The sequence below is a fragment of the Etheostoma spectabile genome, chromosome 2 (assembly GCF_008692095.1).
Source record: "Etheostoma spectabile isolate EspeVRDwgs_2016 chromosome 2, UIUC_Espe_1.0, whole genome shotgun sequence".
In the NCBI taxonomy this organism is placed as follows: Eukaryota; Metazoa; Chordata; class Actinopteri; order Perciformes; family Percidae; genus Etheostoma; species Etheostoma spectabile.
In genome coordinates, this window is record NC_045734.1 from 13,920,640 (window position 1) to 13,935,655 (window position 15,016).

Below are 15,016 nucleotides of genomic sequence, written 5' to 3' on the forward strand. Positions count from 1 at the left end.
TTTGGTCTTAAATTTCATTTAGAATTGATATTAAAAAGTCTTAAATTTAACTTGTTAATACCTGTAGCCACCCTGAGCAATGGTGGTGAATGGGATTTTGTTTGTCGCGTCCATTTTAGGAACTATACCGCAGCAATAAGGGCACTTTCCAGATAAAGTGCCAAGGCTACTCCACAGACCACAGAATGTTTCTGTTACCTTCAATAGAACTTTAGCAGCAGAATGAATGTCTATAGATTGTTCTCTTTAACAAGTATAAACAAAGTACATTTTGTTGGGTGTTTCAAAGTTTTTTTTCTTATCTTTTTTTATTTTTTATTACTGTGAATGCCATAAATAAAATTTCTCAACCTGGGCAAACAAAACGCCAACTTATCTGCACGGCAAGGTATTACAACAGTTTAAAGGTAAAATATTCAGTGTTTTATGTTTTGGACCAACCTAAACACACTCAAACCAGTTTAGGTTTAAAGTATGTATTGTTTTCGGTTCTACTACAATTCATCCAACTGTACTTAAATGTTAAGTTTGGGGGAATTTCAAATGACGACAAATGGAGCTGTGGCATCATTGACATTGTGAAATCCTTACTGTGTTTAGGAGCTGTTGGGAACCACCATCAATTTCTCCACCCCGGTGAGAGCGAGTCGGCTCAACCTCTCATCTCTGTTAGCTGACTTCACACCTAACACACACACCTGGAGTCGACTGAAAGCGGCCCTCTCTGTTCATCGCAAGGGCATGGGTAATACACACAGACAATACCAAGTTGTGGGGCTGCCGTTGGCAGGTCGGTTGGTTGGTCGGTCGATATGCTCTTGTCCGGCAAAATTTGTATTGGTCGGACAATTGCTAGTTCATAAGGCTGCGTGTCCGCCAAAGCATTTTTTCGCAGCTGAAAAAGCCAGGCACTCTTCTGAAAACATCCAGCTGGAAGCGCTTTGGAGGCACGGAGGTTTTTTCAGCTGAGACGCTTTGGTTGTGTCTGGTTGCTATGATCCGGAATATTAGCGGAAGTAAAAAATGTCGGCACAAAGTAGAGTACTCTCTCTGACCCTTGCTTTGGATGAAGGGAAAGCTGAAGCACATAGAAAGAAAGAGGAGAGATATATACGCTTCAGCAGTATTATTTTCTCCGTTGTTTTTGTTCAGCACTTGTACATGTAGGATGTGATGGTTCGTCTTTGTGATTTTGTCCCACCCCTACTCCACTACGGTTGGAAAGTTGGGGAAAAAAAGGGACAGGGAATAACGCTTTGGTGGACACACACCGCTACCAGGTGGAGTGGCCGATATATGTAATTTAGAGAGAGAGTGCAGATCGTTTCCCCCATCAATTGAAGTGTAGGTAGAATTTAAGTCGACCAAGATTTTCTTTGGCCCTACTAAATTGTAATCTGTCCCTTGGTTGTTTGGGACCATTGACATTTTAAAATGTCATTTAAAGCCACCAATGTCCTTTTTTAATTTTCCTTCTCTCATTCCCTCTCGTAAGTGCTTTGCACTCCGAGCAGTTTACATCCGTCAGAGTCGGGCTCACCTAGAAGAGTGAAGTTGGCGGATATCAGCCAGGACCTTTTTGCCACACCCTTGCGGACACCGCTCCCCAAACACCTCCGTTCACAGCTGCTGAGCTGCAATTCTACGGTACAGTACACATATGCGTCAAGATTTTTTAAGTTTTAACTTTGTACTTTCTACGTGCTTGATGTTTGACTGTGAATAGGTTGTTACACTTGTCGTGAATGTGTGCCACCTGCTCCCTCCTGTCTTTTGTCACAGGTTGCGTTTGAGGATGGAGATCTGTCGGATGCAGAGAAGGTGTATGCCGAGTGTGGTCAGCAGTGCCCTCTGCCCTGGGAGGAGTGTATTCTCCCTCATCGTATGAAACAATGTGTAAAGATAGGCGAAGGGACCTTTGGTGAGGTCTTCTCCACCACCAATGCCTCAGGAGACACTGTTGCACTCAAAGTATGTGTGTTTGTGTATATATGTTTATTCTGTGTGTGCATTACTTTGTGTGTTAGGCATTGTATTGTGTAAGATGTATGTGCAATATTATTTAAACCATATAACATGTTGAGTGTTAAAATTTAATTGGCCATGTTTAAAGTATGTTTAAAAAAGGTAGGCTTCCCTGTTGGACAGAAATGTTTGACATAATATTCTAAACTAGCTTTTTCCTGAGCTTTTGACCATGGACAAAACTGACAAGTTAAATTCATTAAAGAAAGTTGATTTAATAATAAAGAAAGTTGATTTAATAAAAATAAAAAAACTAACTCATTTTAATCAGATGCATCACTTTATTCAAATAGAGGATTTTGTTTGAGAATCATTATGACATAAAATCACAAAATACATCAACAGAAATTCTAAATCCCCAATAGAAGCTTTGAATGTTCAGCTCATTCTCTGTAAGCGATGCAGCGTAAAAGCGGAACCGGCAAGCAAGCCAGCGGCTGTTAGTTGGCTAACGTTAGCTTGCTAACTCCACCTTAACGTTACACCCTCGCCACATCATTCACAGAAAACAAGCCAAATTCAATTCAATTTTATTTATAGTATCAATTCATGACGAGTTATCTCGAGACTCTTTACAGATAGAGTAGGTCTAGGCCACACTCCAGAATTTACAAGGACCCAACAATTCTAGTAGTTCCCTCAGGAGCAAGCAACAGTGCGACAGTGACGAGGAAAAACTTCCTTTAGGAAGAAACCTCGGACAGACCCAGGCTCTTGGTAGGCGGCGTCTGACAGGCCGGTTGGGGTTAGAATGAAGAGTGATAATGAAGGTAATAATAGTCACAATAAAAGATAATGGAACAGTGACTTAAAAAAAAAAATGGTAATAGTGACAGATGTCACTCGTGGCAATAGCCATGTGCTTTGTGTGGATGAAGGATGAAGTTAATGTGACTCATTTAGCGATGGCTTTCTGCCTCCTACACTTCTCGTAAGTTATTGTAAAACCTCAGCTAGAGATCCTTTTTTGTTGTGGAAGGGGTAATCTATTCTTGGGATCCATTTGTTTCTACTGAATTGTACTAATGATGATAGTGTTTGGATGCTTTTGACAGTTTGTTTGAATTCTGCATTAGCAAAACACATAAAGAAAAAATTATAAAATGAGAAATCTTTATCAGGACAAGTTACTTTTGCGCATGGACAAGTGAAACGTAAATGTAATTGTCCAAAGGACAAGTGCCTCAAAAAGTTGATGTCAAATACCGGTCAGTCATTTTATGTTAAATTGAAATGACATTGAAAATGGCATTATAAAAAAAAAAATTGCAAATTGTTTGGTCTAGGTATGACAAATGCCAAGAAAGCACACAGTTCAATGATAAAGATTTGTTATAAATGTTTGATGAAAATGTGTGTGTATTCTGCAGTTAAACAGAGACTCCTGTCTTGACAGATCATTCCAGTAGAGGGCAGTGAGAAGGTGAATGGAGAGGATCAGAAGACTTTAGGAGAGATTCTCCATGAGATTATTATCTCAAAGTAAGTAGTATATGAAGTACAAACTGCACTTCACACTACTCCATTTGCTGGGTTACTATAATCAGGTGGGACACCTAATGATGAGCCTTGGAAACCACATGAGAGTTCAGCTAAACAACTTTGTGTGTTTTTTTTCTGCCAGGGAGCTGAGCAGCCTGAAAGAGAAGCTACAGAACAAGACTCACGGGTTTATTGGACTCAACGAGTAAGCAACTCTCTTTGGTCTTTTGTCTTTTTGTCTGTTAGCGTCTCATTTGTTTGTTGTTGTTAATTAATGGGACCTCACTTGTTCCCTCGCAGTCTCCACTGCGTTCAGGGCTGCTACCCTCCAGATTTCTTGAATGCTTGGGACATCTTCGATCAAAAGAAAGGCTCTGAGAATGACCGACCAGGTCCGTGACAGAAACACCTGTTTACGTTTGCCAAATGTCCGTCAGGTCGCACTGGCTGACCAAAATCTATCTACGTAAGACCAGGCTATGTGTTTTTTCTATTTCATTGGGTCTTTCTTTTTCTCTCTGCTTAGATTTCTTTGAAAAGGATCAGTTATTCATAATCCTGGAGTTTGAGTTTGGAGGCATGGACCTAGAGAACAGCAATGGAACGGTAGGCTGCCTAATACCTCCCCTCTGTGCTGTACAGTGTTTTGCAGTGGTGTTGCACATTCATCAATCATGTTAGGAACTGCTCGGATTGTTTCTTGCTGTCTAAAGCTGAAGCTAGCACACCCCGCATACAACTTCAAATACTGTTTTCTTTTGTATGCTGAGACAAGTGTGTCTCCTTAACTTCAATGACTTAAGTTAAAAATGCTTGCCAGTTCTACTACTGTAGTCAGAGTTTCAAGTACTCTGTCCTCTAACAGAAACATTACTACAACAACACTACACTCTACTCTTATTACACTAGATTAGAGCCTGACCGATATATCGGCGGGCCAGTGTTATTGGCTGATGTTAAGCATTTCCCAATCTAACGGTATGGCATTTATAATGGCCGATTTTTAAAACATTCATTAATCAAAATCCTTAATAATGCCAAATTATCCTGATAAATTAATATTTAAAAAATAAAAACAGACTGTCAACCATGTTATGACATTTGGCGTTGCATAGTTTGTCCACCAGAGGGCACTCTCCAACGTCCCTGCTGGCAACACTGATTTTTTTGTTTGTTTGTTATTGTGTTTTTGTTCAAAGGACTTAAGTTTCATATCTTAAGTTTGTGTTTTTATAAATTTTATTTAGCAGAACTTATATTTTGATGTTCCTCTGTTGTGATAATAAAACAAATTATTATATTATTTTAGTGAGAACTCATAAATGACTACAAATAACTAATGTTATGCAAATAACATTGTAACATGTGACACGTTTCTGGATTTGTTTTAAAAATATATATCGGCATCTCGGATTTTTAAATAACAAAATATTTGATATTGATTTCGGCCTTAAATATCCTTTATCGGTTGGGCTCTACACTAGATGTGGGTCAGTACAATTGCACATTGTAAGAATTTTGTTTGCTAGTTTAGTATTGTCATTAGCTCCTGCAATGCAATAATTGAACACTGTAGTAATTAATGTACAATATACACATAGCAAGACATCAAAAATACAAAATAGGACACCATAAGACAAAGAAGAAACACACACAATAGTGTAATTTCATAACACAACACATGGTAATGACAAAATACACAGACAAGACAAAGACAGACACATAGACAGGACAGCTCTGCCAATGCATTCAAACATTAATGAATAGACTGCATGCATAAAAATAAGTCCTTGAATAGAGACTTAATGAAGACCTTAAATTTGCATGTTGAAGATAATGCTGAAACATTGAAGAAGAAGCTGAGCATCTAAAAGAATGATAAGCTTCTGTATTGATTTGAAAAACAGTATTTTTTCCACCTAAACTATTAGCCCATTGTGGGGTGAGTGTGCAAATGCAGTCTTTAACTCAAGCCTTTATTGTGTTGTCAAGCTGACGTCTTTAGGGGTGGCGAAGAGCATCCTTCATCAGGTCACAGCTGCCTTGGCTGTTGCTGAGCAGGAGCTACACTTTGAACACAGGTAATGTCCTCTGACCTTTTCATGTTATGAATAGCCCGTTCGCCAAAGTTGACGGAGTTCATATTTGCAGAGCGGTTGCAGAGTTGCAATTGCAAAAAGCTGCCTGTAAAACCCAGCATTAGAACGTTAAAGGGTACCGTCTTCGGTTAATATACTCAAATTCAGTATCAAACTTGTGTTGTTAGCCAGTACAGGGCACAGTTGGGTGTGTATGCGGTGTCAGTGTGATGGAGGATCTGTTGGTGGCTCGTAACAGCAACTTTTATCCCCCTGTGTTGTTTACTGCAGGGACCTCCACTGGGGCAACGTGCTGGTCAAAACAACCAAGCAGAAGACGGGGAGCTTCCTCCTGAATGGAGCAGCCCACTCTCTGGAAACTAAAGGGGTGTTGGTTCGCATCATTGACTATTCTCTCTCCAGACTCGAAATCGGTCAGATATTTAGTTTTTACCTCCCTCGTCATATGTTTTTGCACATAAAATGTAGCCCTGTTAAAATCATGACGCGTAATTAACAAGTATATGTTTTGTTCTCTCCAGATGGTCTGACTGTGTCCTGTGATATCTCGGAGGATGAGGAGCTTTTCATGGGCCAGGGAGATTACCAGTTTGAAATCTACAGACAAATGAGACAGGAGAATGGGTCAGTGCGTTAATGTGTCTCAGCCATATTCAGAAACAGCCAGTGTGCCATGTAAAGCTGTAAGGGGCCACATGGAGCAGTTTAACTATGCATAAGAGCTTATTTTACACATATAATAGAGATTATGTGTAGAGGATAACCGAGCAAACATTGGATTTGTTAGTGATTTGAATTGAACTAATATGTTATATTAATTATATTTGTTGGACCGATCTTTTCATTTAAGTCTTTTTTTTATAAATAAGCGCATTTCCCAAACCATTGCTTGAAGCAGACATCAGTCTTTTGTGGTTACTCCTGCTTATTTTCAGAATTAAACTAACTGTCCCAGAATTATTATATTACTGATTTATTGCTATGCTGCTCTTTTTGTCTCAGAAACAACTGGTGTAACTACCACCCCCATACCAATGTGCTGTGGCTCCACTACCTGTGCTCCAAGCTGCTTTCCATGAAGTACCGGGGCTCAGGAGGGAGGGGGGTCAAGGGCATGCGAGAGGAGCTCACTCGTTTCCATGGCAACGTCCTCCAGTACAGTTCTGCCACTGAGGCGCTGCAAAACTGCCCCATGTTTCACTAGTACTGAACGCATGAAATGTGAGGATGCTCACACATACATAGTATAAAGAAGTTACAACGTAGATATAGATAATGTATGCAGAAACCATTTCTTAATCAATAAATGTTTACATGATTTTTTAACTAGATTTGTGCAGAAGTGATTTGTTGATTTATTATTAAGTTGATGGGCAGAAAAGTAGTTTCCAACTGTTTTGATAATAAATTAATTATTCTATAAACTGCATTCTCACTGGGGGGGGGTCTGCTGTTGGTTGAACAAGCAATGTCAAGATACGTTCCTTTTCACACTTAATACAAACATCAGGTGTAGCACTGTCATGTCTGTTAAGTTTAGTTAAGCTGGAGTGATATACGTTTCCATCAACCAGTTGTAGTAATTTCAGGCGAGGGTTAGTGGTTCTCGATTGGTACTCGATTTCCCCATATCGGGCTGAAGACAGAGAGAGAGGGCATTTCTCTCAGATAGTTTTTAACTTGATGCCAAACTACAATCAAATTTTTCACAACAGGGTTTTTTGTATTCTTTTTAAAGATTTTTGTTGCAGAGTACAGGTATACTGGGAGGGGCAAACTTAGCTGGAGTTCCTCCATTTCCTTACAGGGAGGAGGATCTCTTTCTGTGAAGTAAAACAACAGTGTTCTTAATGGAGCTGCCCAGTAGTACCAGAGAGGGGTGGGACATTTGAGTCCCCCTCTGTCATAAGGTAAATACAACAGTGGCACTCGTGTCCGGGGACGTCTGTTATTCCACAAAAATCAATCTTTTAAGTTGAGTGAACAGGTCACTTAGAGGAGGAAGTGGAAGATTTTGAAACATATACAATAGTTTTGCCAGTATATTCATCTTGAGGATGTTTATTTTCCCTATTACTGACATTGGTAAGGGTGTCCACCTTTCCAGTAGCTTTGAAATTTCTTGCAGTAATGGTTCATAATTACTGGTTACAATATATTTAAGTTATGGGATAATTTGAATGCCTAGATACCATTTTAAATTATGTGGCTATTTTAGGAGGACTTTTACTTTCCAATTGATTTAAGAACATTATTGACAATTTGATTTGTTTAATTTATATCCTGAGATTTTTCCAAATACATCAAGAAGTTCTAATAGGTCAGAAATGGATTTTTCCATCTTTTTAAGAAATATTATTACATCATTTGCAAATAGGACTAGGCAAGGGTCTTGTCCAAATGATATGCCTGTTCTATTTTGGTGTGTTCTTATCGCTATTGCCAGTGGTTCTATCGCCGTAATGAACAGCAGGCGGGATAGGGGTTCTCCATGTCTACATTCTCTTAGTATCTTAACACTTTTTCCTTTTTATTATTTTAAAACTGTTAAAATGTAAAACATAACAGTAAAACTTTTAAAATTAGAAAAAAAGTGTCATCTTTAACATTGTAGGATTTAGAGGTCAGATTAGCTACTGTTCACTTAGATACTCATTTGGGATGCCCACATTTTTGCACACCACTGTACCCCAAATAAGTGTCTATCTTGCAAACCACTTAAATCATTAAACATTTCAGTTGCCAGGGATCAATAAAGTTTATCTAATCTCAGGGTTAAAGGATATGACAATATCGTGAGGACATTCTTTTAATACTGTGATGTATTAGGCCATTATAAACAATGTTGCAAATCAACGCACAGGACTGCTGTACGGAAATTGGAGTATGAAGAATACTTCAGCAGATATTAGCTTTTTGCTGGTCAATAGTTGGTGTATACTGTATGTTGGCTAATAAGAAAAATATGACTGTTGCGGTTAATATGTGGTAATTTTTCTCAAAATATCTATCAGTATTCCCATCAGTTAGGCTATACTGGTAATTTAGGAATTTTGCATCAAGGGAGTTTGATTGGTTACATATTTCATTTGATGATTAAACCCAAAACAGATATTCCCAACTGCTTGTTTTATCAATTTTTGTAAGAAAATGTGTTATGTGATATAAATGAAACATTCTTTGATTGAGGAATTTATGCCTATCAAGCACTTCTTAATACAGGCAGGCACAGGTGCCACATTTAGTTTCATACCTATGATAAATTGTGCATGTAATCCTGGTCTTTCCTTTGTTAAACCAGTGTATAAAGAAAATGCACTTACAAAAACAAAATATTTTATTCAATTTGTTCATTAAGATTATCATACATTTTTGCATTGAAACAAGCATCATTTTGGTATGGTGAAGTCGTGTGTGTCCGCTTTGACGAGGATCTTGATTGAATACGTCGAATGCTTCCATACTCAAAGAGACACTTGGTTGTGGATTTCAAGAAATGTACGTTTGCCTGGAAAAATCATGTGATGAGATTTGAGCAAAGGTTGCATTTTTTAAAAAGGAAGACTGCTTTAAAAAATTAAAAAAAAAAGATATGGAGACATTCCAAAATATACAAACAAGATCCGGCAGGCCTATGTTCTGAGAAGAGGTCAGGCATGTGTTTGAGAAGCACTTTTTGGTTGAGCTTTGAGGCAATGTTTGAGATGGCCTTGCTGGTGGTGTGTGTGTGTCTGTGTGTCTGTCTGTGTGTCTGTCTGTGTGTCTGTCTGTCTGTGTCTGTGGGAAGAAAACAGATGTGTATAAGAAGCAATGAGTTGTATTTGAGGAAATGTACTTGCAGGTGCTGTGTGTGTGTTTTTGTGCTCAGAAGGAGAAGTATTTGGTGAACCACTCCTGTTTCAGCCCTTCTGTTCCCCTCTGCTCCAGATACTGGCCTCTAGAAAACACAGAGGGAAAACGCAGAAATTGACTATTTAAATATATATATCATTATGCTTAGGTTCAGAGCATTGTGCTTATTTTGAAACTGGTGAAAGACTGAGCGATTGACACACCTATTCTAGTGAGGTGCGGTCTCGCAGGTAGACGAAAACGGGAAAGCTGCGCACTTATAGCGCTGATGTATTTATCATTTTGATTTGTTGTTTTTTCAGGATAAGACACTAAAAGACAGGTGTTTCAAATCAGGGCAGTCAACTTGAGAGCCCAATCAGAGGAAAGGCTGAAACCATTAAAATATGTTGGAAAGACAATAATACTTCCCAGTTCAAAGTGGCCCAAAAAGGTTTTTTCTAATTTCCTTAATTTTTTTTTTGATTTATTTTTCACACAGTGACTTGAAAGATATTCAAAATTACACAAAATTTTATTTGGTCTTTAATATTGAATATTTTTTCATTTGTGCTAGTTGATTTCTTGATTATTTGTTTTGGGTTTAGGACTGGGTTATCTTATTCTGAAGGACGTTTGCCAAAACGTTGATTTTTCTTTATGTCGATATAGATAATATATATATTATATATATATATATATATATATATATATATATATATATATATATATTATATTAAAATGTTTCTACCTGATTGATTGGGCCTGCAGATGTGCATGTGGCTCCTGGCAGGAGGGCGAGACGTAGCGGATGCCCGTCTGCGATGAGGGGCAGACGGGGAGCGGGGCGGTGGGCGCCGGGGTGGGAGGGATGCAGGAAGTCCGGGATCTGGTGGAGCGAGGGATGGAGGGGGAGGAATGTTGGCTAAGGGAGAGGGAGGTGTGCTTGTGTGGAAGAGAGGAGGTGGAGTAGTGGAAGGTGGTCTGAGGTTGGGAGGTGGACTGGTGGGGGAGGGTTGAGGAGGAGTGCTGATGGACTGAGGAAGAGGAGGAGGAAGACGATGAGGAGGAGGGGGGTATGAAGGTGCTCCTGTTGTAAGGACCGACACTGGGGATGCTGGTGGCACGAGGAGGAGACTCCACATTCTTCCGCTGTTAGGAGGACAAATTCACATATAGTCGATGTTAAACACCAGCATCGTTGATGTTGGTATAATAATACTCAAAATGGTTTGTCCATTCAAGTTTTGTATATGGACTGCATCAAAGTGCTTTACATTCTATAGACTCCATATATGGCTCCATATATTTAACAGCCAAGTTATTAGTTTATAATTTCTTCTTATTAGTGGTAATTAAAACCATGGCCACATTACACAGAGGGGGCGTGCCTTTACGACAGACTGGCGAACTGTCGATCGGGAAGTGTGTCAGGGAGAAGTTGGCTTTGGCCCAGTGAGCACTTCTGGCTGGAAGGAGGCTCATTTTGACTAAAGGTTTTGTGCACGCAAACACCCAAACTCACCCTCATGGTTGGCGTGACACTCCCGGCGCGGGACTTGCTGTCACGAAGCCTGAGGGTGCTGTTGTCCCCGGCAACAGGAGGGTGGAGCTGCAGCTGATGCCTCTCTTCCTGGAGGGAAGGAGGATGAGGAAGGACTTTCATTGGCCTCATTCACCGTTGGTGTTGTTGTTTCATAAGAGTTGTGTCTGGAGGGTGTACTTGTTTGCTACCCTGCCTCATGCCACACAGATGGTACTTACAGCACTCGCCTACGAAAATATGACCCCTGAGGTTTAATGAACACAATGTTTCAATTGAATTTGTTTTGAGTGGCAAATATAACCCATTTTAGTTTAACTCTTGGTCACTACACTGTTGAATGGCCGGCCATTTTGCACCATTTTTCCTGGCTTGTTTTATCAGTTAAGAGGGTTCAATATTTGATTTCAACTCAAGGTTCACCTACTTGCCAGTTCTGGAGCTTTTCTCACGATCCTGAACAAACTCAAACTTTTTTTTTTTTTGTAGTTTTTTTTTGCCTTGTGCCTTTATTGGATAGCAACAGTTAAGAGACAAACATTGGGGCAAGAAACAGGGGTTCAACAACAACATCCCCTGGAGGGAATCAAACCGGCGACATTGCTCTTACATGTTACACATCCTGTACGCATTCTATCCACTATGTCACCAGGTCACCCCCAGCTCCACATGCATGAGAAGAATCCTACAAGTGGTCAGATGAATGGAAACTGGGCAATCTAAATCTGCTAATGAAGACTGTGTAATGCAATCAAAGCTACACAAAAAGCAAGAAGTGGACCTTGAGTTGAGATTAATAAAGATACAGAATCCTGCTTAAAGGTGTAGTAAGTGATGTTAATCCAATATACTTTTTGTCAAATTCAGTGAATATCTCTTCACGGTCAGCTAGCTCTCTATTTTCTGTAATAAAGGGGAAATATGCTTTTCCATATCTACAATGTTATAATGTTGGATTTTCACGTTAAACATGGCCAGAACAAATAATGGGGTGAACGTATTTTAGACAAATACCTGTGAGCTAAAACATTCAGACTTCCAACTATTCTGAATGCTCCGGGAGGCAGCATTTGAATGTGCTGGCCAGTAGTTATCTGTCCGTGAATCTGGGGGGGTGGATCTTCTGAAGGTGAGGTTGTATTTTGGTTGGTTCTTTTTAGCAGTTGAGATCGAATTTCAACAATATTTTTGCAGAATCACTTACTGCACCTGTCAATACAAGCTTTTCCAACTCAAATCAGGAAAAAACATCTTTTTCCAAGGTGAAGGTTGGTACAAGGCACAAAGTTTCTGTTATTGAAAGTGTGTTTGAGTGCGTGCATGCGTGCGTACACTCTCACCACTAATCTTTTGATGAGCTGGTCTCTCTCGGTCAGTCTCTCCTGAAGTCTCCCCAGATGGAGGTCATCACTTCGAGGCTCCCTCCTCCTGCACCGTTCCTCCCGCTCACGCAGTCTGCAGTTAAATCATATACACAAACACACACACTTTTCTCACATACCCGCCCTTTAAACTGTGTGTACTGTATCTCCGCGTGTTTGTCCTCTACTCACTCGTTCTCCAAAGCCACTATGCGAGCCTGCAGGTGCGTCTGGGCGCTGCTGTATTCAGACACCAAACTCTGCATCTCCTTCTTGTGCTGCCTCCTGATGTCCTCCACCTCGTCTCTTCTCTTGTCCTCTTCCCGTTCCTTCTTCTTCTCCTCGTCCACTTCCTCTTCTTTTACGTCCTCCTCTTTCCTCTCCTCCCAGTGTTTCTGCGACTCCTCCAGTTTCTCCATCTCCACCCTCAGTTTCTCCACTTCCTCCTTCAGACGTTGTGCTTCTTCTTCCAATTGGGCGTCTCTCTTCTTCCGCAAATCTACGACTTCCTCTTCTTTTTTCTCTTCAGCTTCAGGATTCTCCTGTACTGACCTGATAAGGGACAGCAGATCCAAGAAAAAGGACAGAAATAATGGAAGTGGCCCGTTTAGTACAATAAAACCATTGTCATAAAGAAAAAAGAGATGTTAAAAATGAGTGAATCAATAATGATGGGACTGCTGCTACTAATTGGGCCCATTTTTCACTGCACTACTATCATTTACTGTAAACTACTTTTCATATAGACCAGTAAATAATAAACCTCAACAATCAAACTACGCACAAAAGAAGTGTATGTGTGCCCTGCATTGTCATATACTCCAGTGAACCCTTAAAATTAATTTTAACGTAGATATGTACAACCTTATAGTGAAAGATTATCCTAAATCTTTTGTCATCTGGTAAGCAGGGATAACAATAAAAGAGTGCCGAAATTAAAAACAATGTAGCCAATTCCCACAGTTTTTAAAAGCTTGGGTTGTCTTTTTTCTGTACTTAAAAGATAGTTCTACATTTTAGGAAATTTACTTTCCTGCCGAGAGTTCCATGACATGATTGATTCCACTCTTGTGTCTATATGACAAATATTAAGCTTAACTTACCATAAAGTGAATGGTAGTTGTTTATGCTAGTGAGGTTATGTTACAAGTAGCTCTGAAGCTTACCATGGCTGGGCTTGGCTATAACGTGTTAATTTGTGAGCTGTAGATGTGTTAATGTGTATTTACAGTGGGGCTCAAAAGTTTGGGCACCCCAGGTAAAAATTTGTATCAATTTGCATAAAGAAGCCAAGAAAAGATGGAAAAATCTCCAAAGGGCATCAAATGACAGATCAGACATTCATATAATATTTCACAAAAAGTTAGATTTTATTCCCATCATTTACACTTTCAAAATAACTGAAAACAAAAAAAAGGGCATCTGCAAAAGTTTGGGCACCCTGCAGAGTTAATACCTTGTACTGCCCCCTTTGGCAAGTATCACAGCTTGGAAACGCTTCAATTCTTGTTTGAGGTATCTTCGCCCATTCTTCCTTCCAAAAGTCTTCCAGTTCTTTGAGATTTCTGGGCTGTTTGTCACGCACTGCTCTTTTAAGGTCTATCCATAGATTTTCAATTGTGTTGAGGTCAGGAGGTTGTGAAGGCCATGGCAAAACCTTCAGTTTACGCCTCTTGATGTAATCCACCGTGGATTTTGAGGTGTGTTTAGGATCATTATTCATTTGTAGAAGCCATCCTCTCTTTAACTTCAGCTTTTTCACAGATGGCTTCAAGTTAGTAATTTTTTTGAATCCATTTTTCCTTCAACTCGTGAATGTTCCCTGGCCACTGGCTGCAAGACAACCCCAAAGCTGATTGATCCCCCCCCCCCCCCCATGCTTAACAGTTGGCCAGAGGTTCTTTTCATTAAATTCTGTGCCCTTTCTTTACCAAACGTACCTTCGCTCATTGCGGCCAAAAAGTTCTATTTGAACCTCATTGGTCCACAGAACTTGTTTCAACAATGCATCAAGCTTGTCTTTATGCTCAAACACTGATTTTTGTGGTGAGGACGTAAAGAGGTTTTCTTCTGATGACTCTTCCATGAAGACCATGTTTGTAAAAGTATCTCTTTATAGTGGAATGGTGTACCACAACTCCAGAGTCTGCCAGGTCTTTCTGGATGGATCGTGCAGTCAAATGTGGGTTTTGAGTTGCTTTTCTCACAATCCTGCGAGCTGTTCTGTCTGATATTTGTGTATATATAAATATATATTATATATATATATATATCTATTTCTTGGTCTTCCAGATCTTGCTTTAACTTCCACGGTCCCTGATGACTGCCATTTCTTAATTACATTCCGAACAGAGGATATTGGCATCTGAAAACCCTTTGCTATCTTCTTATAGCCTTCTCCTGCTTTGTGAGCATCAACTATTTTCAGTTTCAGTTTTCTAGACAGCTGCTTAGAAGAACCCATGGTGCTGATTGTTGGGGCAAGGTCAGATGAGTCTGGACATTTAAAACCTTAAGATTGACATCACCTGGTCTTTCCAGATGATGATTGAGAACAATCCATGACACTGTCAGGTCTCAGCTTTCCAAAGGGGGCGGTGCATGCTATAAACTCTGCAGGGTGCCCACACTTTTGCAGACGCCATTTTTTAGTTTTCTGTTATTTTGAAAATGTA

At 39.8% G+C, this 15,016-nt stretch overlaps 2 protein-coding genes across 4 annotated transcripts in view; one reads left to right on the plus strand and one right to left on the minus strand.

Annotated features, from left to right (window-relative positions):
- haspin (histone H3 associated protein kinase) overlaps positions 1-15,016 on the plus strand; it is a 23,223-nt gene that overhangs the window by 7,675 nt on the left and 532 nt on the right. Inside the window, exons 5-15 of one of the 2 annotated variants that reach the window (XM_032531239.1) lie at positions 601-745; positions 1,496-1,647; positions 1,783-1,971; positions 3,422-3,507; positions 3,650-3,712; positions 3,808-3,899; positions 4,034-4,113; positions 5,500-5,588; positions 5,877-6,019; positions 6,128-6,230; positions 6,609-6,843. In XM_032531239.1, coding sequence (XP_032387130.1) covers positions 601-745; positions 1,496-1,647; positions 1,783-1,971; positions 3,422-3,507; positions 3,650-3,712; positions 3,808-3,899; positions 4,034-4,113; positions 5,500-5,588; positions 5,877-6,019; positions 6,128-6,230; positions 6,609-6,810 — 1,344 coding nt within the window. In that variant the 3' untranslated portion in view covers positions 6,811-6,843. Of the gene's footprint in view, positions 1-600; positions 746-1,495; positions 1,648-1,782; positions 1,972-3,421; positions 3,508-3,649; positions 3,713-3,807; positions 3,900-4,033; positions 4,114-5,499; positions 5,589-5,876; positions 6,020-6,127; positions 6,231-6,608; positions 7,004-15,016 lie in introns of those variants that run through there. The other variant, XM_032531230.1, reaches the window with a different exon arrangement.
- fam184b (family with sequence similarity 184 member B) overlaps positions 8,926-15,016 on the minus strand; it is a 23,543-nt gene continuing 17,452 nt past the window's right edge. The window contains exons 14-18 of one of the 2 annotated variants that reach the window (XM_032531218.1): positions 12,534-12,893; positions 12,321-12,435; positions 10,963-11,070; positions 10,189-10,589; positions 8,926-9,543 (exon numbers count right to left, since the gene is read on the minus strand). In XM_032531218.1, coding sequence (XP_032387109.1) covers positions 9,471-9,543; positions 10,189-10,589; positions 10,963-11,070; positions 12,321-12,435; positions 12,534-12,893 — 1,057 coding nt within the window. In that variant the 3' untranslated portion in view covers positions 8,926-9,470. Of the gene's footprint in view, positions 9,544-10,188; positions 10,590-10,962; positions 11,071-12,320; positions 12,448-12,533; positions 12,894-15,016 lie in introns of both variants that reach the window. The other variant, XM_032531209.1, reaches the window with a different exon arrangement.